Genomic DNA, 17,888 nt, shown 5'->3' with positions numbered 1-17,888 from the left:
TTCTTCAGATATTTCTTCATGTTTGTGTTTCATTGTTGAGTAATTGCTTTACTCGGCCTATGAGTTGAATGGCAAGTACAGCAGTGGAAACATTTTCAAAGGCTCTCGCCGCTGAAACATTTTCAAAGGCTCTCGCCGCTGAAACATTTTCAAAGGCTCTCGCCGCTGAAACATTTTCAAAGGCTCTCGCCGCTGAAACATTTTCAAAGGCTCTCGCCGCTGAAACATTTTCAAAGGCTCTCGCCGCTGAAACATTTTCAAAGGCTCTCGCCGCTGAAACATTTTCAAATGCTCTCGCCGCTGAAACATTTTCAAATGCTCTCGCCGCTGAAACATTTTCAAATGCTCTCGCCGCTGAAACACAGTTTACTCAATGTCATACAAAAACAGGCTCTTGCAGCGAGTGAAGAGATTTAATATGTAAATGATCACTGCATTTCCCAGGGAGCAAAAATGACTTATTTTATTTTTATGACCAGTTTTTCATTCATTATGACGTCATGTCAACCACTTTTGCCTGCTGGGATTTTGCTGAGCTGTTGTGTTGGATGGCAGTGACCTAAGTCGTGGTGTCGGGTGGTTTCCAGCAGTTGTGGACTACTGTGGCTGTCGTGTCACCACAGCAACTCGTCGTTATGAATCACAGGCCTCCAGCTGGACGGCCTTCAAGACAGGAAGTCCTACTGTATTGCAGCAGCGCCCGGGCCGACGTCTGTTCCACGAGCAGCCATTAAATCACAGTAGAGTCACTGATTAAAGCCAGCATTGATTCAGGAAGTACTGAACGATTTTGAAAGGGAAAAGAGTGCTTTCACACATTCCCCCCCCACCCTATCGCTCTTGTCTTTTGTCTCGAGGGCTGTTTGAGGCTGCCGACAGCCCCTATATAGGCTCTGTTTCCTTCCAAGTCCGTAGGGTTTCTATAAAGGGGGATTTTATTAGCGAGTGCCGAGAGCACAGGACTGTTGGAGGTCTCTGAAATCTGAAAATAATCATACTTTTTTCATTTCTTCAAATCAAATCAAAGTTTATTTGTCACGTGCGCCAAATACAACAGGTGTAGAACTTACAGTGAAATGCTTACTTACAGGCTCTAACCAATAGTGCAAAAAAGGTATTAGGTGAACAAAAGGTAAGTAAAGAAATAAAAACAACAGTAAATAGACAGTGAAAAATAACAGCAGCGAGGCTATAAAAGTAGTGAGGCTACATACAGACACCGGTTAGTCAGGCTGATTGAGGTAGTATGTACATGAATGTATAGTTAAAGTGACTATGCATATATGATAAACAGAGAGTAGCAGCAGCGTAAAAGAGGGGTTTGGGAGGGGGCACACAATGCAGATAGTCCGGGTAGCCATTTGATTACCTGTTCAGGAGTCTTATGGCTTGGGGGTAAAAACTGTTGAGAAACCTTTTTGTCCTAGACTTGGCACTCCGGTACCGCTTGCCATGTGGTAGTAGAGAGAACAGTCTATGACTGGGGTGGCTGGGGTCTTTGACAATTTTTAGGGACTTCCTCTGACACCGCCTGGTGTAGAGGTCCTGGATGGCAGGCAGCTTAGCCCCGGTGATGTACTGGGCTGTACGCACTACCCTCTGTAGTGCCTTGCGGCCGAGCAATTGCCGTACCAGGTAGTGATGCAACCAGTCAGGATGCTCTCGATGTTGCAGCTGTAGAACCTTTTGAGGATCTCAGGACCCATGCCAAATCTTTTTAGTTTCCTGAGGGGGAATAGGCTCTGTCATGCCCTCTTCACAACTGTCTTGGTGTGTTTGGACCATTCTAGTTTGTTGGTGATGTGGACACCAAGGAACTTGAAGCTCTCAACCAGCTCCACTACAGCCCTGTCGATGAGAATGGGGCGTGCTCGGTCCTTCTTTTCCTGTAGTCCACAATCATCTCCTTAGTCTTGGTTACCTTGAGGGATAGGTTGTTATTCTGGCACCACCCGGCCAGGTCTCTGACCTCCTCCCTATAGGTTGTGTTGTCGGTGATCAGGCCTACCTACCGCTGTTGTGTCGTCTGCAAACTTAATGATGGTGTTGGAGTCGTGCCTGGCCATGCAGTCATGGGTGAACAGGGAGTGGAGTATAGGAGGGGACTGAGCACGCACCCCTGGGGGGCTCCAGTGTTGAGGATCAGCGTGGCAGATGTGTTGCTACCTACCCTCACCACCTGGGGGTGGCCTGTCAGGAAGTCCAGGATCCAGTTGCAGAGGGATGTGTTTAGTCCCAGGATCCTTAGCTTAGTGATGAACTTTGAGGGCACTATAGTGTTGAACGCTGAGCTGTAGTCAATGAATAGCATTCTCACATAGGTGTTCCTTTTGTGGTCTTTGAGATGTACTTTAACTGATATTGAACTGAAGCATCGTTCCAACTAACTTTGTCCCTTCTCTCTTTCCCTCTTAGAAATCATTGATGACCTCACCCACCTGGTGGACAAGACGGATGACCGGATCCGCAACGAGACAAGAAGGGTTAAGCTGGTGGAGACTAAGTCGGCTTCCTGCGGTGAGCCCGTCTTCCTTCTCATTTCATCTGCTCGGTGTTCCTAACCCAACTGTAATAAGTCTGTCTCTCATCCAGATTTACAAGCATCGGTCCCATCTCCTTTTTCTCTTTCTGCAGCTCTCAGTACAGTTCAGGGTGCTGTGAATGGCCTAGTAAAGGGAGCATAGACCTTCAGTAATGGGAAAGCCAGACCCAAACTCTAAATGCACTCAGTTATGTGTTATATTGAGTCTCGGTCCTATAATCTTTACTCTCCAGGTAAGTCATTCATGATGGTTAAAGATCGTGTTAAAGAGCTCCTATCAGAACCCTTTAAAGATGTGTTCTCCCAGAGTAGCTCAATCCATCGTTGTCCATTCAGCGATATCATTGCTGTGCCTACCGGAAGCAGACTCGATGCTGCTTAATTGATCAGAAACAACGACATTAATGGCGCCGAAACACCACACAGTGGCGTGGGGATTGTCTCTATCACATCTACTACTCTCCGCTATAGAAAACAGCCACATGTGTCACCCTATCCAATCGCCAGCCCCTTACTCTCTGAAAGGGGCTTCCAAGAGCCAGGCTGTAGTACAGACTCTGTAGTAAGTCAAAAAGCCTTTCTTGATACCACTTTCAAAGGACTCCCAGGAGCCAGTCTGTAGTGTAGTAAGTCAGCACCACCCTCTATTGGTACCAGTCTTTGATGGAGTTCAGTGGTTTACAGAGCTAAAGAGGAGCTGTGATGCTGTGTCAATGGGGCCCTCCCTCACCATTACCCCCCCCCCCCCCCCTTTAATTTGTTTAACTCGGCTCTTTGGTCTAGCCCTTACAAAGCCCGGCTTCCCTTTCTCAATGGCCACCCTGCTTATTTCTCTCTGCTGGGAAAATGATATGCCAGAAAGGGGAGGTAGCTAGGCTAGCTACCGTACAGCGAGAACGGGAATGTGCGACAAAGCTTGTTGGCGTCGTCAAGCTATGTTTCCCTTGTAAACGCCAGTCTGCATCACCTTGGAGATGGTCGCATTGTTGCACCAGGAGGCCCCCACTAACAGGCGAATAGTGGTGCGGGGATACAACAGTAAGATCTGGGGATGCGATGAAGGATCAGCTAATATAACAGTTGATGTCATTTCTGCCCAGTCACCATGACACCCAGAGAAGGTTTGTTTGAGGATCTCAGAACTAGAGTCACTGGGCACATTGTGCTAACCCAGGAGTCTCCTCTCTCTCTCGGTCTCTGTCTCTCTGTCTCTGTCTCTATCTCTGTCTTTTGTATCTGTAAGTGTCTCATTGTTGTCTCTTTCTCTCCCTATCCCTTCTCTTCTCTAGAGTGCCAATGCTTAACAATTCTGTATAGTGGGGGGGAGTCCCCGCTCCATTCCTCCTTTTTCCATCCTCTCTTCTCCTGGTTTGTTTGACACTTGTCTTGGTCTCGTGCAAAGAAATAATTGAAACTAGTACACGCCACACATCTTTTGGAGTGTTTCTCCTCTTGTTCTTGGGTGTGTGTTGATGATTCCTGAGCCTGGGCTTTATTTGTTTTTGGAACCCAGCTCGTCCAAAGCCCAGGCTTGAGTGTTATGTCTTCCTTCAGTTCTCCTATGGGTGGGAAAGACTGGCTTTGACAAGGAGACGTGCATACTTGACATACTTTCTCTCATAAGAGAAGAAACATCCCAGATTATGTACACTGGGGGGCAGAATCCTGATTTAAGATGTGCGTTTAACTTGAGGATTTAACATAAGATGCTGCTGTTAGGATTTGAGCTGTTAGGAGTTGCAGCCTTTAGATGCGTTACCTGCAGCAAATTCACATCTTCTTATATGTGTACTGATGGAACCAGGGGGTTTTGTTTGCAGTTGTGTCAATCTTTAATCAACCTCTTAGACCTTCTGCCAGAGATTTTTTTTTTTTTTAAAACAAGGAGAGAGAGATGAGTGACTGAGGACGCTGTGGAAAATCCATCCTACCTTTGTGTTTAGTTGGCAAGCTGAAGGCTGGACGAGCACGGGCTGAACATGGTTAGGGGTCATCTCTCCGCTGAAGGTTGGAAGGACCCACATAGCATAACATACCGCCATGGATCCGTCCTGCAGCAACGGGTGCATGACTGGATCTCAGGGCAGGCTTGTGAAACATCCTGGGTCTTGTTGAGACAAAATAGAGAGTCGAGACACGAGCACATTACAAGTCCTCCAGCTATCAGTCTCACGGTGCTGAGGTTTACTGGGGAAGAGCCACAATCAGACCACAACACGGTCGTGGATTTCACCAGGATATATTATGGGTGACAAGAAAAAAACGTTCCAAGCTTTTAAAGCTAACTTGGGGTTAGCCTTTTTAAACAGTGTTTTAAGCTTTGAGCGAAATGAGAAAGTTGAGGCTGCCCAGTAAAACGATGCAATAAAGTAAAGCCTACTTTTCAATGTCACTTCCCTATGGGAAATGGGTAGTGAACAGGTTTTGAGGGGGGTAGGTGGCATTAGAAAGGCAGATTACTACTTAGCGCCAAAGGGCCCTAGGAGGGTGGTGTGAGTTTCCCAGGGCTTAAGTGACTCATCAGGCAATGTGGGGGCAGACCTCTCTCCAAAGGACTAATCCCATGGGCCTGCGGAGGCTGGAGGGAAACCCCACACCCACATACAGACTCACAGACTCGAATCCCGCAGGTGGCTTACATCTCAAATAGGCCTGAAATGTTAGGGCTTTCGAGGGTTGTCTTTGAGGGTAGGTAAAGGGTGCATGTAACTTCATTTCACTGAATCCCATCAAGCCTGTTAAAGTAAACCTTGAATACTTTTGAGGGCCAATTTTGATGACAATGCCGATATGATGATGTTTACCAGTCTCCCATGTGCCCTAGCATTCATTTCCCCCCCCAAATACTGAAACAAACCGTTCAAATCGAATCCAAGGTTGTTGCACGTGTGGCGGTGTTGAACCCGTGACCTAGAGGAGTAACAGGTCCCGACGTGTCATGGTTTGTCACGTTTACAAATGCTTACCTCACCTTTACCACTTGTTTTTGGCTGGCAAGAGTGGAACATTGGATGGCTGTAAAACAAAAGATCTGAAACCGCAGTCGCTTTACTGCTTCTTTTTCCAACTTCATAAACATCCGACAGATTTGATCAGCCCCAATGAAATGTGTTATTCCTCTGCGAACGCTTTTCACTTGACTGTATATTACTTCAATATGATGTCTATCAATGTGTTCTGAAGCGATATATTCATATTGCAATGGAGTTGCTGGAAGACAGGCAAAGGGCAAGAGCGGGGGAGGTGTGTGTATGTGTGTGTGTGTGTGTGTGTGTGTGTGTGTGTGTGTGTGTGCGCACAGAGACAGAAGTACAACCTCCACCCGCCTCCCTTTTCTCCACCAATTAAGATTTGTCTCACTGATATGTCAGAAATGCTTAAAAAAAAGGGTGTTCCCCAATCCTTCTTACTCTGCTCGTCTCTAAAAATCTTGGGGCGTCAGTTCGACTGCACTGCAGACCTCCTGGCTTCAATGACAAAGCGTCGTCTCATCTATTTGGCCTGCAAATGTGATTGTTGTCATTACTTTCGTCGAGACTGGGTCAGGAGTAACTTTATTTGGTTACTTAGCGAGACGGGGACAGTCCCAAAGAGAAGGGGAGGGAGTGTTGGTAGGGTGTCTGGGGCCTGAGGTGACTGGGTGGTAGGGAACATATCGAAGAAGATGATGACTTTATTATCCAACGATGTACATGAACGTCTAACGTAATTTGACTTCAGAAAGTTTATCTGCCCTCCGTCAAGTCGAGCTGAATGTAAAGATGACAGTCTACTATCCTGGTTTAATATCCTTCACACTGAAGCGTAGCTAAGTGTGTGTGTGTGTGTGTGTGTGTGTGTGTGTGTATATATATTTCTCTAAGTGTGAGGTGTTTAAAAGGCCATCATGAGGGCTGTTGGGAGGAATGTTCCCACTTGACATTTACGTTGTTGCGGCTCTGCTCACATGTGTAAGTTATCAAGTGGGGAGGTCCTGTCTCGACCAATGATCATTCTGAGAGGTCGGCAACTAGCGTGCTAGGCTTCAGACAGAGCGGTTTGATTGAAAGTTTGAAATCAAAATCATACACAGGGGGAAATAGGACTAATTGGTTGCATGTAGAGTATGGTGCCACTAAGTTGTGCCAGCATCTCCTTCACTCAACTCAGAGAGATTTCCCTCAGAGGGATCTTTCCCTCAGTTTACTGTAATCAATGAAGAAATCCTAAAAGTAGGAGAAAGTGTCGCAACCAACCAAGCTAACGAGGCATCCAGACCTTTGGACTTGCTGCTGCCACATCCAAGCTTCCTAGCCAAGTCCTATGTCTCATAAGAACACCTGATCTAGGATCAGGTTTGCCTTTTAGAACAAAATGAACCAGATTCCACGGGGGGATGGGGGACGGGCGGGGGCTGATCCTAGATTAGGAGTTCTACTCTGACTACGACCCAAGCAATTAGTTCAGCTTGGGTTCATCTTCCCCCTATCTCTCCCTGTGGACCAGACTGCAATTACGCTGCAGAGTAGAATGCACGACGAGAAAGCCAAAGTATGAAAGAAATGTAAACCAAAAGTGAAAAGTCCGGGAGGGGGAAATACCACCTCGCATGCGAAACGACCACGGACAACTTGAGTCAGCCAGAGACTGTCGACAGCCATCAAGCCATCAGATTCTCCAGGATGCAGTTGTTTGAAATCTTCACCCCCGATGGTGATGCCGTTCAAGGAGAAACACCAGAGAGCGAGCGAGAGGAAAATGTGGCTTAAATGTGTCCTTGGAGCTAGTTTTCCATATCAACTGTAATGTGTGGCATGGAGTTGGGAGAGAAATCCCCCTAGCTGAAAGCTGACCCCGGTTGAGAGGTATGACACTTGACACCAGCCGTCCACCAGTCCTTTTATTCCTACCAACACCTTAGAAAGCTGACCCCGGTTGAGAGGTATGACACTTGACACCAGCCGTCCACCAGTCCTTTTATTCCTACCAACACCTTAGAAAGCTGACCCCGGTTGAGAGGTATGACACTTGACACCAGCCGTCCACCAGTCCTTTTATTCCAACACCAACACCTTGAGAAAGCTGACCCAGCCGTCCACCAGTTGAGAGGCATGACACTTGACACCAGCCGTCCACCAGTCCTTTTATTCCTACCAACACCTTAGAAAGCTGACCCCGGTTGAGAGGTATGACACTTGACACCAGCCGTCCACCAGTCCTTTTATTCCTACCAACACCTTAGAAAGCTGACCCCGGTTGAGAGGCATGACACTTGACACCAGCCGTCCACCAGTCCTTTTATTCCTACCAACACCTTAGAAAGCTGACCCCGGTTGAGAGGTATGACACTTGACACCAGCCGTCCACCAGGTATGACACTTGACACCAGCCGTCCACCAGTCCTTTTATTCCTACCAACACCTTAGAAAGCTGACCCGGTTGAGAGGCATGACACTTGACACCAGCCGTCCACCAGTCCTTTTATTCCTACCAACACCTTTAGAAAGCTGACCCCCGTCCACCAGTCCTTTTATTCCTGAGAGGTTGAGAGGCATGACACTTGACACCAGCCGTCCACCAGTCCTTTTATTCCTACCAACACCTTAGAAAGCTGACCCCGGTTGAGAGGTATGACACTTGACACCAGCCGTCCACCAGTCCTTTTATTCCTACCAACACCTTAGAAAGCTGACCCCGGTTGAGAGGCATGACACTTGACACCAGCCGTCCACCAGTCCTTTTATTCCTACCAACACCTTAGAAAGCTGACCCCGGTTGAGAGGTATGACACTTGACACCAGCCGTCCACCAGTCCTTTTATTCCTACCAACACCTTAGAAAGCTCACCCCGGTTGAGAGGTATGACACTTGACACCAGCCGTCCACCAGTCCTTTTATTCCTACCAACACCTTAGAAAGGTTTCAGGATTTGAAACAGCTGTAGGTTAGATGACAACGGGACTAGCCGAGACAACTGGAAAACCCATTGAACGCCTGTTGTCGGCTAGCCATCTAATATTCAAACCCATATAAAACAAGCCAATATGCAAACACAGAACAACGATCCATTTTACGGTCTTGATAATAAATGTCGGTCTTTAACTTTTTAATGCTTTTTCTATAATGTCTTGGCCTTGATTAGAATTCAAACGTGATCTGTGGAAAGCCTCGTGTCTGGATCATTTTGAGGTCCTGTGGGGTAAAAAGCTTTTGATTTAAGTGTGAGGTGGCTACAGTATAATCTTTCGGGGCTCCTCTGTCTCCACAGCTTTGATGGAAAAACATTGATTACCCTCGCTCTCCAGTGAAGTCCGATCCGAAACACATTTCCGACTGCAGTATGATCTGTGCCAATAAACCTGTCACAATTCTAGATTGCATGTAAACGTGTATTATGTCATCTTGGTGAAAATGTGCAGGTAATATGAGGGTAGTAGCCTAATCACTGGGGCGCAGCGGGGATTTAGAAAATTGGGTAGGGCCAAAGGTCTGAGCTAACTAGATAAAGGCCTAGGCCTAACTTTTTCAAGTTTACTGATTGGTTGCTTTTCCACCACCTGTTCCTTTGGTCTGTGGCTGTCCAGCTTAGCCTGATAAGAAGAATTTAGGCAATGTGTAGAATTCCCTGTCTATGTAACTTATGTACTGTACCTGTTTATGTAACTGTTATGTACTGTACCTGTCTATGTAACTGTTATGTACTGTACCTGTCTATGTGCTGTAACTACTCTGTATTAGGTACACTTTGTACAGTGTCATTTTTTGTTGTTGATTGTTTGAATTTCTGTCGAGTTGCCCCCCCGACTTATCCTTCTGTTTGTGTTTCTATTCTTGTTTCAGGGATGCTGGTGGTGATCGTGCTCCTGCTCATTGCTATAGTGGTGGTTGCTGTGTGGCCCACATAAGGAAGAGGCTGAGGGGAGCGTTTTGGACGTCGCACCGTCCGTGGGATGACCACTGAGACTGCGTGGAGAGCCTACAGGGGAGACGAGGTGCAGAGGCACTTATGCAGGTATGTATCAAGCGTGCTGATTTAGGACCAGGTTTGCCTTTTATATCCCAATGAATGAAAATGACATAGACAAGGCAGACCTGATTCTAGACCAGCACTCCTACACTGAGACGCTTGATACATACCTCTGACACACCACCCCTGTGCCCTGTTAAACACACACCATACACTAATAATGACACACAGACTCTTCCACCCCCCCTCTCTTCTCCCTCCCTCTATATTTCCCCTCTCCTTTCCCCTTGTATGAAAACTGAGTGTATTGTAGTTCTCTACTGTACCTCAACACTTGGAGAGTTGAGCCCTGGCTTATGAGGAACCAGCAACAATGTTTTATTTTCTTACGTGGGTGTTGGTTGGGTAAAGGGTAGCACTGACCCTAATTCTGTCTGTGGGCTGAGAGGTCCTGGGTTCCGGGTCGCTAATTCTGCTAGCTTAGCAATTCACTCACACACATCTCTTATTATATTAATTATTCTATTTACCCACTAGCGGTTCTAATGGTATCATTTGTCTTGGGATTTGATCATGTTTGTAGGATAATTCCAGCCAAAACAAATAACACGTATGACTGTCACTTTTTAACATGATGCGAATCAGTTTAGCTCAATGCAACCTTGTCATTTCTAATAAACAACATTTACAGTTAACAGCACGATCCATGGACTCCTTGGTGTAAAGAGTATAGTGTTATATAATATTGGTCATCTACTAAGGATAATGTACTGTATCTATAGCCTACTCTGCATTCTTCCACCATGTCAATTTAAAAGCCTTGCGGATGCCGCAGAAGGTTGGGAGATGCTTGCTTGCGTCCGTGTGAACAGTATAGCTTGGATCTACACCCAGCATGCTTCGCCCTCTACTGTACTGCCCTACGTCACACGTGGAGCTGTTCATAGAAGTGTGTATGTTTACGCCCAGGACTCCGGCTTCAGAGATCTAAAGCAGACATTGAATGATTTTAGGGGCATAAGAGAAAAAGAAAGAGTCACATCAGTGGCGACTTAACAGAGTTTATTTCAACTGAATTCTGGATTTAGTTCTACCAGCTTGGTGTTCAGTAGTTATTGTTTCCTTCTTAAAATCACAACCATCTAAACAACAACAAACAAGTTTTTAAAAATAATAATAATTAAAAGGAAAAAAGACAGAATAAAATCCACAATGTCTCGTGTCATTAAATATATCCATATATAATAACCATATATTAGTACACATCGTAAAACAAACATCGCAAAAAAGGTATCGCAAAGGCCAACACAGCTAAACAACATTTACAATTTAAAAAGTATGAACAAAAGCAATGTTTTGACAGGTCTGTGGTAGTAATATTTCATCAAAGAGGAGGTCATTGTCAATCCATTGCTTGGAAAAGTCATCTAAAATGTATTTACATCATGGGGATACAGAGACATAAATGGGGGGGGGGGGGGGGCGATTGAGGTTTGATTATATATTATGTGCCAAACAGAAATACATTTACATTTAATGTCACGAGTATGGATATAACGATGAAAGGAAGTAACATGTAAATGTATGTATAAATACGTGTAATATGTCATCTGTATATTTCAATACACTAGCACAAAGCATGTGTATGTATGACTATGTACACAGAGAGAAACGGTACGGAACACAGATGCTGGCAATCAGACCCTCAATGTACATCTAATTGGTTTGAAATAAAAACAAGTATGTGGTTTTAATTCATTTGGGGTGATTGAATTACATGATTTTCCTCCTAGTCCTCGTTTCGCCCTGTTCGAATCGCTCTGAACTGAATTAATTTGACAGCCTTGTAAGAGACATCGAATAATGTCTGCAGCTGTTGAATAGCTGCCGCTACGGCATCCATATTAGGAATTCCATGTTAGGAAGACCACTGACAGTTTTGCCTGAAATCGGACAACTTGCTAATATGGATGCCGTACCACACTCAAGACAGAATTTTCAAGAACTCTAGAGTGACAGTCAACATGTAACATGTATATCTTATGCACAAGGGTGAGGTCTATGGACAGTTACGTGTGTGTGTGGGGGGGGGGGGGGGGGGGTGAAGCAAGAGTTTAGAGAGCTTGTGTAATAATGTTTGGAACAGTTCACCGTCAGTCAAGGAGGTAAACTGCACTCTTCCATTTCTGTTGCCTCAATACAACAAAGAAAATACATGCTGTTCTTAGAGGTGCACTCTGTCCATTCTCTTTGCTAAAATCTACAATCAATAAATTGAAGTTAATAATAGTTATATTATTGAGAATTTTCACATAAAAATACTACCTATTCAGATGTTTAATTGTTGGCTGCCAAGGCCTTTGTTTTGTACCTTGGGGAAGAGGCTTGTTCCAATTACAAATGCTTTACACATTGTGATTAAAAATAATAATAATTGCATCCAAAATAGGGTGAATTTAATACTACACAGAAGAATTCTGTGCCAATTGGTGAATAGCCTACAGTATTAGGAAATATTGTTCCTAGGGAGAGGTCATATAAATATGTAACACTTTCAATTCAATATCTCACTGCTTGGTTAACGTTCTCTGAAAACAATCAGATTTGTGTTGTAGCTAGTCTATTTGAAACCTTAGGTATGATAAGGTTTTTTATTCACATCATTGAAAATGCTTCCTTTTGTATAAAGCATGTGTACTGTATAATAATATTAATGTCAATTCATCTTTCAGAAATGTACACCTTCAATATAAAAATGTTAAAAAACATCTATATTCTAAATCTGGGCAACATGGGGAAGAACCACACTGCTTTCTGTCTCTTAGAAGGACTGGCTCCTAAATCACTTGATCATTAAATATATACTGAACACAAATATAAACGCAACATGTAAAGTGTTTTATGAGCTGAAATAAAAGATCCCAGAAATGTTCTATATGCACAAAAAGCTTATATCTCTCTTCAATTTTGTGCACACATTTGTTTACCTCCCTGTTAGTGAGCATTTCTTCTTTGCCAAGATAATCCATCCACCTGAGAGGTGTGGCATATCAAGAAGCTGATTAAACACCATGATCATCACACAGGTGCACCTCGTGCTGGCGACAATAAAAGGCCACTCTAAAATGTGCAGTTTTGTCACACAACACAATGCCACAGATGTCTCAAGTTTTGAGGGAGGGTGCAATTGGCATGCTGACTGCAGGAATGTCCACCAGAGCTGTTGCCAGAGAATTTAATGTTAATTTCTCTACCATATCTCTCTGCCACATCCAGCTTTTTCACATGCGGCATCGTCTGAGATCAACCACCCGTACAGCTGATGAAACTGAGGAGGATTTCTGTCTGTAATAAAGCAATTTTGTGAGGGAAAAGTCATTCTGATTGGCTGGGCCTGGCTCCCCAGTGGGTGGGTCCCTGCCCAGTCATGTGGAATCCATAGATTAGGGTCTAAATCATTTATTACAATTGACTCATTTCCTTATATTGAATTGTAACTCAGTAAAATCGTTCATTTTGGCATGTTGCACGTATGTTTGTTCAGTATAATTGAACCAAACGTTAATAAAATATTAAAGCAAGTGATCCTAAATTGAAATCTGGTTGTTATTGTTGTAATAGCAGGAGTCTTTGAAATCCCAGACATTTTGTCTTCTTGGGAATCCAGCAAAATTATTTTTAAAAACACTAACCATGAAATTAGGCAGCAGCACCAGTCAAAAAGAGAGGAAGGATACAGTGTCCATATTAGGACATCAACTCATCTGACGCTGTCCTAATATGGACGCCATGTATTTGACATAATAACCATCCTTTTTGGAGACAGGTTGACATGCAGTTTGAAACTGTACAAGAGTGTGTTAATCACCACAATTCACAATGAACGTGCATTCATTTCTGATTACTGAAACCGGACAAAGAAAAATGTGTAGATTTAAAATAATATCCTTAATTAAGCGTAGTTAACAATGCTGTAGTCAAATATATTGTACACCTTTAAGAATGGACATGAATTTTCTTTCTTGCCATTTCACTGTCTTCATCTAGGGGCCAACATTCAATCAAATGTACAATATGTCACACCCGTGATATAATAAAGAACGTAGCTAGTTACTGTGCGTTTTAGGTTACATACGACCGGGTGAAGCGAAAGGCAACTTATTTGATAATACATGAAACGTGCATTTCCAAGGCGCAGAACCAATGTTATTTTATGGCCCTTTTTACTGCACTGCCAATAGGATACACAATTTCAACACAAAACGTTTGACGATGCAGGCTGGTTTGTCAGTGATATTATTAGCTAACCCTAAAAACGACAGAAAACAGAGCTTGTGATAATGCAGTGGCTTGATTGGTGGGGTCTTCGCACCAGCACATAATACTCATAAAATAGGGTTATGAAATATCAATATGAAAAAAAAATGAAAACACATAACTTTATATATACTGGTAATAGGTGCAAACTTGGCAAATCCACAGAGACAAATCTCAAAGGAAAAAACAACGAAGCAATGACACCTGCAGCGTGAGCTCCTTCACAAAAGTCCACTAGAAAAAAAATCTGCTCAATAATATTCTCTTCATGCTTCTACTCGAAAAAGTAGCGACAACGCACAGTCCCTTTCTCTCCTTCCTCGGTCTCCCTCGCTCTCCTCTCGCCCTTTTTCAACACCCACTCGTCCGTTCTCCTGTCCCGCGTTCCATTCCCTCGCTCCAGGCGTCGGCCGTCCTTTCCGCCTATGCCTTCTTGCACTTGCCTTTCTTCTCACGTTGCTGGAACTTCCTCAGCCGACGGGCCCATGTGTCTCTCCACTGGATGACCAGGGAGCCCTTATCGGCCACCACTCCAGACTGCCCTGGAGAATCCTCATTGTTACCCAGGAGCAGGTACTTCTTCCCGGTCTTGATCTTTGGACACTTGCACGCCACATCCTTGGCCCTGACCCACAGGAACTGGTCGCCGCGGCGGATGCGGCTCTCGCCCTGCTTGTAGACAGAGATGATGTTGACGGTGAACTTCCACCACTCGCCCGCCTTGTCGGCCTTCAGAATGTGCACCTGGACAGCTGGGGAGGGGGGAGAGAGACTATTTTTGTTATGTCTTTGTGTCTGACTCAGTTCTAGCATTAGAGTTTCCTGCTCAAAGGGATACACGTGACAGTGCTGTTATTCTTATCTCTATCACCAGGGTTTGTGTCTGTATCACAGACTTCAATTAAAACCCCATCCATGTCCTCTTGGCACAGGAGAGCAACGCGGTCCGTATCGTCTGCTCCATTCCTGCTATCCTGACTTCTCTAGACCCACACACCATGATCCCAGCAACAGTTACTATGGCACCCGGGGACAAAATAATTCAGTTTGACCGAGTCAGACATTTCCCATGGAATCCCTTTTCCTTCTTGCAAAAGCTTTGCCTAGACATCTCTCTCTCTCTGGCCATTCAGTATGACAGGAGAGAGGGAAAAGTGCTAGTGTATCTCCCACTACAGATGTAGGATCTTAATTTAATCACCCTGTTGCAAGTTAAGTTTCCTGCAGCGTAGGACATTTAAGAAGTGTAGCGTCTTTGAGTTTTAAAAAGGTTTCTAACGTTTCTCATTTCCACTTTGTAATTTCAGACTTGATGGTCCCTCCCTTACGATACAAAAATATCCAGTCATTATAATCCACATACTAATTTACATTTCCCGTTGCTGCTGGATTATTTTCCTGCTGTAGGAAAGTGGCTCATATTAAGATCCTACATCTGTAAGTCTAGTATGCTACACCGTGTCTAGTACCATCCAGCAGCCAAAAAGGGTATCAGACAGACCGTGAAGCAGGCGGTACTGACGCCGGGTAGCCTGCTGTCTGTAGCTGAATCCTCTAGCTCTTAGTCCTCTGTGTCCACTGGTCCATATGCGTCTCCAGTCAGTGCTACTAGCTCCACAGACTAGCGCCATGAGACGCTGTGATCTCCACTGATGAAGCGGCATTACGGGACACTGAAAACACCATAACTGACAAAGCCTCAAGGGCAGGGTTCTGTTCTATTCTCTTTTTTAAAATAAAAAATAAAGTGAGGTTGGCTTCTCCATCGGCAACTACCTACTCAGCCGGCCCCAGTGGACAGGAGACTGGACCTGTAACCTAACCAGACGCCCATCAGAGGCTTGTATCCTCCAAGGGAAGTGCTGTCAAGACAAACGTCGCCCGGGAGCAGATCCAGCTCCACGTCCATTATAGATGTCAGGGGATTTGATTTGGGACGTGATTAAGAGGCAGGGATGGGCTGTGAGGAGATGGGTTTTTGGGGGAGCGGATATGTGATAGTATGATTTATTACTGAGAGGATCAAGGAGAGAGAGCACCGACAGCTCTCAAAAGCAGCATAGATCACCTTAAAATGGAACAGCAGTCGTTAAACCAGGGGTCATTAGCTTAACCTCCTATACACACAGGCTGACTATCCCCGAGCGTGAATGTCATGGCTCTCTAAATGGCTCTAAATGAGACATATCCTGCACTGCACTGCAGATTTTACACCATGCATGGTAGATCACAGGGTTATCAAATAGGGCCCTGGTGTCCTTTTCTGCTAGCATTAGCATTCCTGGTGTCTTTAATAGTAATATTAGCATGGGCATTGGTTGAACTGGCTGTTGACCTGGTGGCGAACCCTATTGGTGCCCTCTGTCACCCTGTCCTTCCCTGGTGTCACCACTGGAAGGCGCTCTCTGTTTGTGCTTGCACAACAACACAGGGTGAAACCCTGAGAGACCAAACTGTAAATAACTCAACCTATTGTGAAGCCCTGTTCCACTGTCATTTCAGCCCTTTTGTATGGAAACATTGCTGTATCCAAGCACCCTGTGGTTCTCTATGGGGGTTGGAGTGTGTCTGCATGTTATCCAGCACAGGCCCGAGACACTGCACTCTTAATGCTCTCCGCCACACCGGGACCCTCCAGTAAACCTTCCTGAAGTGTAAAGCGCGAGGCGAGTCTTATCCCTGTACAGGACCAGTACAAAGCCCCCCTGAGGTATGGTGAGGCAGGGAGAAAGTGGATTAAACCCAGGCCTTGGCAGGGAGGCTGGACCCAGGGCGGGTTAGGGAGGGCTGCGTAGGGCTTGGGTAATGTTGGAGACGGCCAGAGGGGGAAGCAGAGGAAATGGCCTGTGATTGGTCATTGAGGAGAACAGTAAGAGTGAAACAGTGGGGGTTCCCTTACTGTAGCCTGCTCTGAAGCAGAGGAGCGTGTGCCCTAACCCCACTGTGGACCATTACACACACACACAAAACATGTAAGTCACAGCCTTCCCTGAGGCATGCTGGGGTGGTGTTGGGATCACTCATCAATGCCAGCAGGTCCCCTCTACACACTCCTACTCCGGTGCCTGCCAGACCTGCCTGCCTATGAGAGACTAGGATGGGGGTAGAGGACACTCCCTGTGTTGTTGAGCTGCGCTCTCAACACTGCTGAGTCTGAGCTACGGTGAGACACACTATGATGTCTTGATGACATGCACCTGGGGTGCACCTGGGTAGGGTCCCACCTCACTCCCCATCTCCTCTCCCCTATGGGTCTTCAGTGGGCACTGACAAGTTCTGACTTATAGACAGACTTATTTTCAGTGTATAAGGGTAAGAGTTTGTACAGCTGAAGACCACAACACATCACTGGGCTTCCCCAGGACAGAGTGCGTCTCCCTACGGGGAGTCCATTGATTCTTGCGTGGGCCTGAGAGGAGAAACATGGCCCCGTTACACTCCATTGGAGGTGCATGTTCCAAATCCTCCACCGAGGGCTCCTAATGCCTGACTCACTGGAGACCCTAACTGCTACACCTCCTTCACACATGAGCTCCGCTGCCGGGGATCAATGATCCACAGAGCTTTTGTTTTTTACCACTCATTAAACCTGTTCGCCTACAAATGGCCACAAACTAGTTACTGTGGTGCAGAACTTTTCTTTATTTGCATATGCATGGCAAGCTTATTTTTTATTTTCTTATTTTTGACCAAACACCACACGGCAGAGTATTTTCACATCTATAATCGGCCATCTTTTTTTTTAGCAATTGCCTCTTAAAGAGCTGCAAAGAGAAACAATTTATGCCACTTTTTATTTGTGGCACAGGGGATTCCTCCTGACACCATGCCTGGATCCAACCCCTCAACAACAAAAAAACTCAAGAACAATGCCTGGGCTGTCATTCATTCAATCTGCCAAGGTATTTTCAGGCAGGATGCCCCTTCTTGGTTGACTGATTTAACAGACTGGCTTCAATCAGGTCAGGGTCAAACCTCCACAACCTTCACCAGGGTCTTAACCACCTAAAGCACCTTTTCAACCTTTTCAATGGCCAGGGCAGCCGGATGGGATGGCCACAGGAATGCCCGTCTGAAAAGGCC

General features: G+C 45.3%; 2 protein-coding genes and 1 long non-coding RNA gene across 3 annotated transcripts in view; 2 read left to right on the top strand and 1 right to left on the bottom strand.

The window, feature by feature from the left end:
* LOC115103709 (syntaxin-8-like) overlaps window positions 1-10,183 on the top strand; it is a 49,247-nt gene extending 39,064 nt beyond the window's left edge. The window contains exons 7-8 of the mRNA XM_029624587.2: window positions 2,416-2,517; window positions 9,362-10,183. Of these exons, the coding sequence (XP_029480447.1) occupies window positions 2,416-2,517; window positions 9,362-9,426 (167 nt within the window). The 3' untranslated portion in view covers window positions 9,427-10,183. The remainder of the gene's footprint in view (window positions 1-2,415; window positions 2,518-9,361) is intronic.
* On the top strand, window positions 3,339-7,957 carry LOC135563669 (uncharacterized). Its single transcript, XR_010460426.1, has 3 exons — window positions 3,339-7,540; window positions 7,631-7,891; window positions 7,922-7,957. It is a non-coding gene; the product is annotated as an uncharacterized LOC135563669 (long non-coding RNA).
* Window positions 10,184-10,533: 350 nt separating the features above from the next.
* LOC115103708 (netrin-1) overlaps window positions 10,534-17,888 on the bottom strand; it is a 99,936-nt gene continuing 92,581 nt past the window's right edge. The window contains exon 7 of the mRNA XM_029624586.2: window positions 10,534-14,557. Within this exon, the coding sequence (XP_029480446.2) occupies window positions 14,229-14,557 (329 nt within the window). The 3' untranslated portion in view covers window positions 10,534-14,228. The remainder of the gene's footprint in view (window positions 14,558-17,888) is intronic.

This window comes from Oncorhynchus nerka, linkage group LG21 (assembly GCF_034236695.1).
Source record: "Oncorhynchus nerka isolate Pitt River linkage group LG21, Oner_Uvic_2.0, whole genome shotgun sequence".
Taxonomy (NCBI): Eukaryota; Metazoa; Chordata; class Actinopteri; order Salmoniformes; family Salmonidae; genus Oncorhynchus; species Oncorhynchus nerka.
Note: the sequence above shows the minus strand (reverse complement) of the source record. Positions and strands in the feature narration are given on the sequence as shown.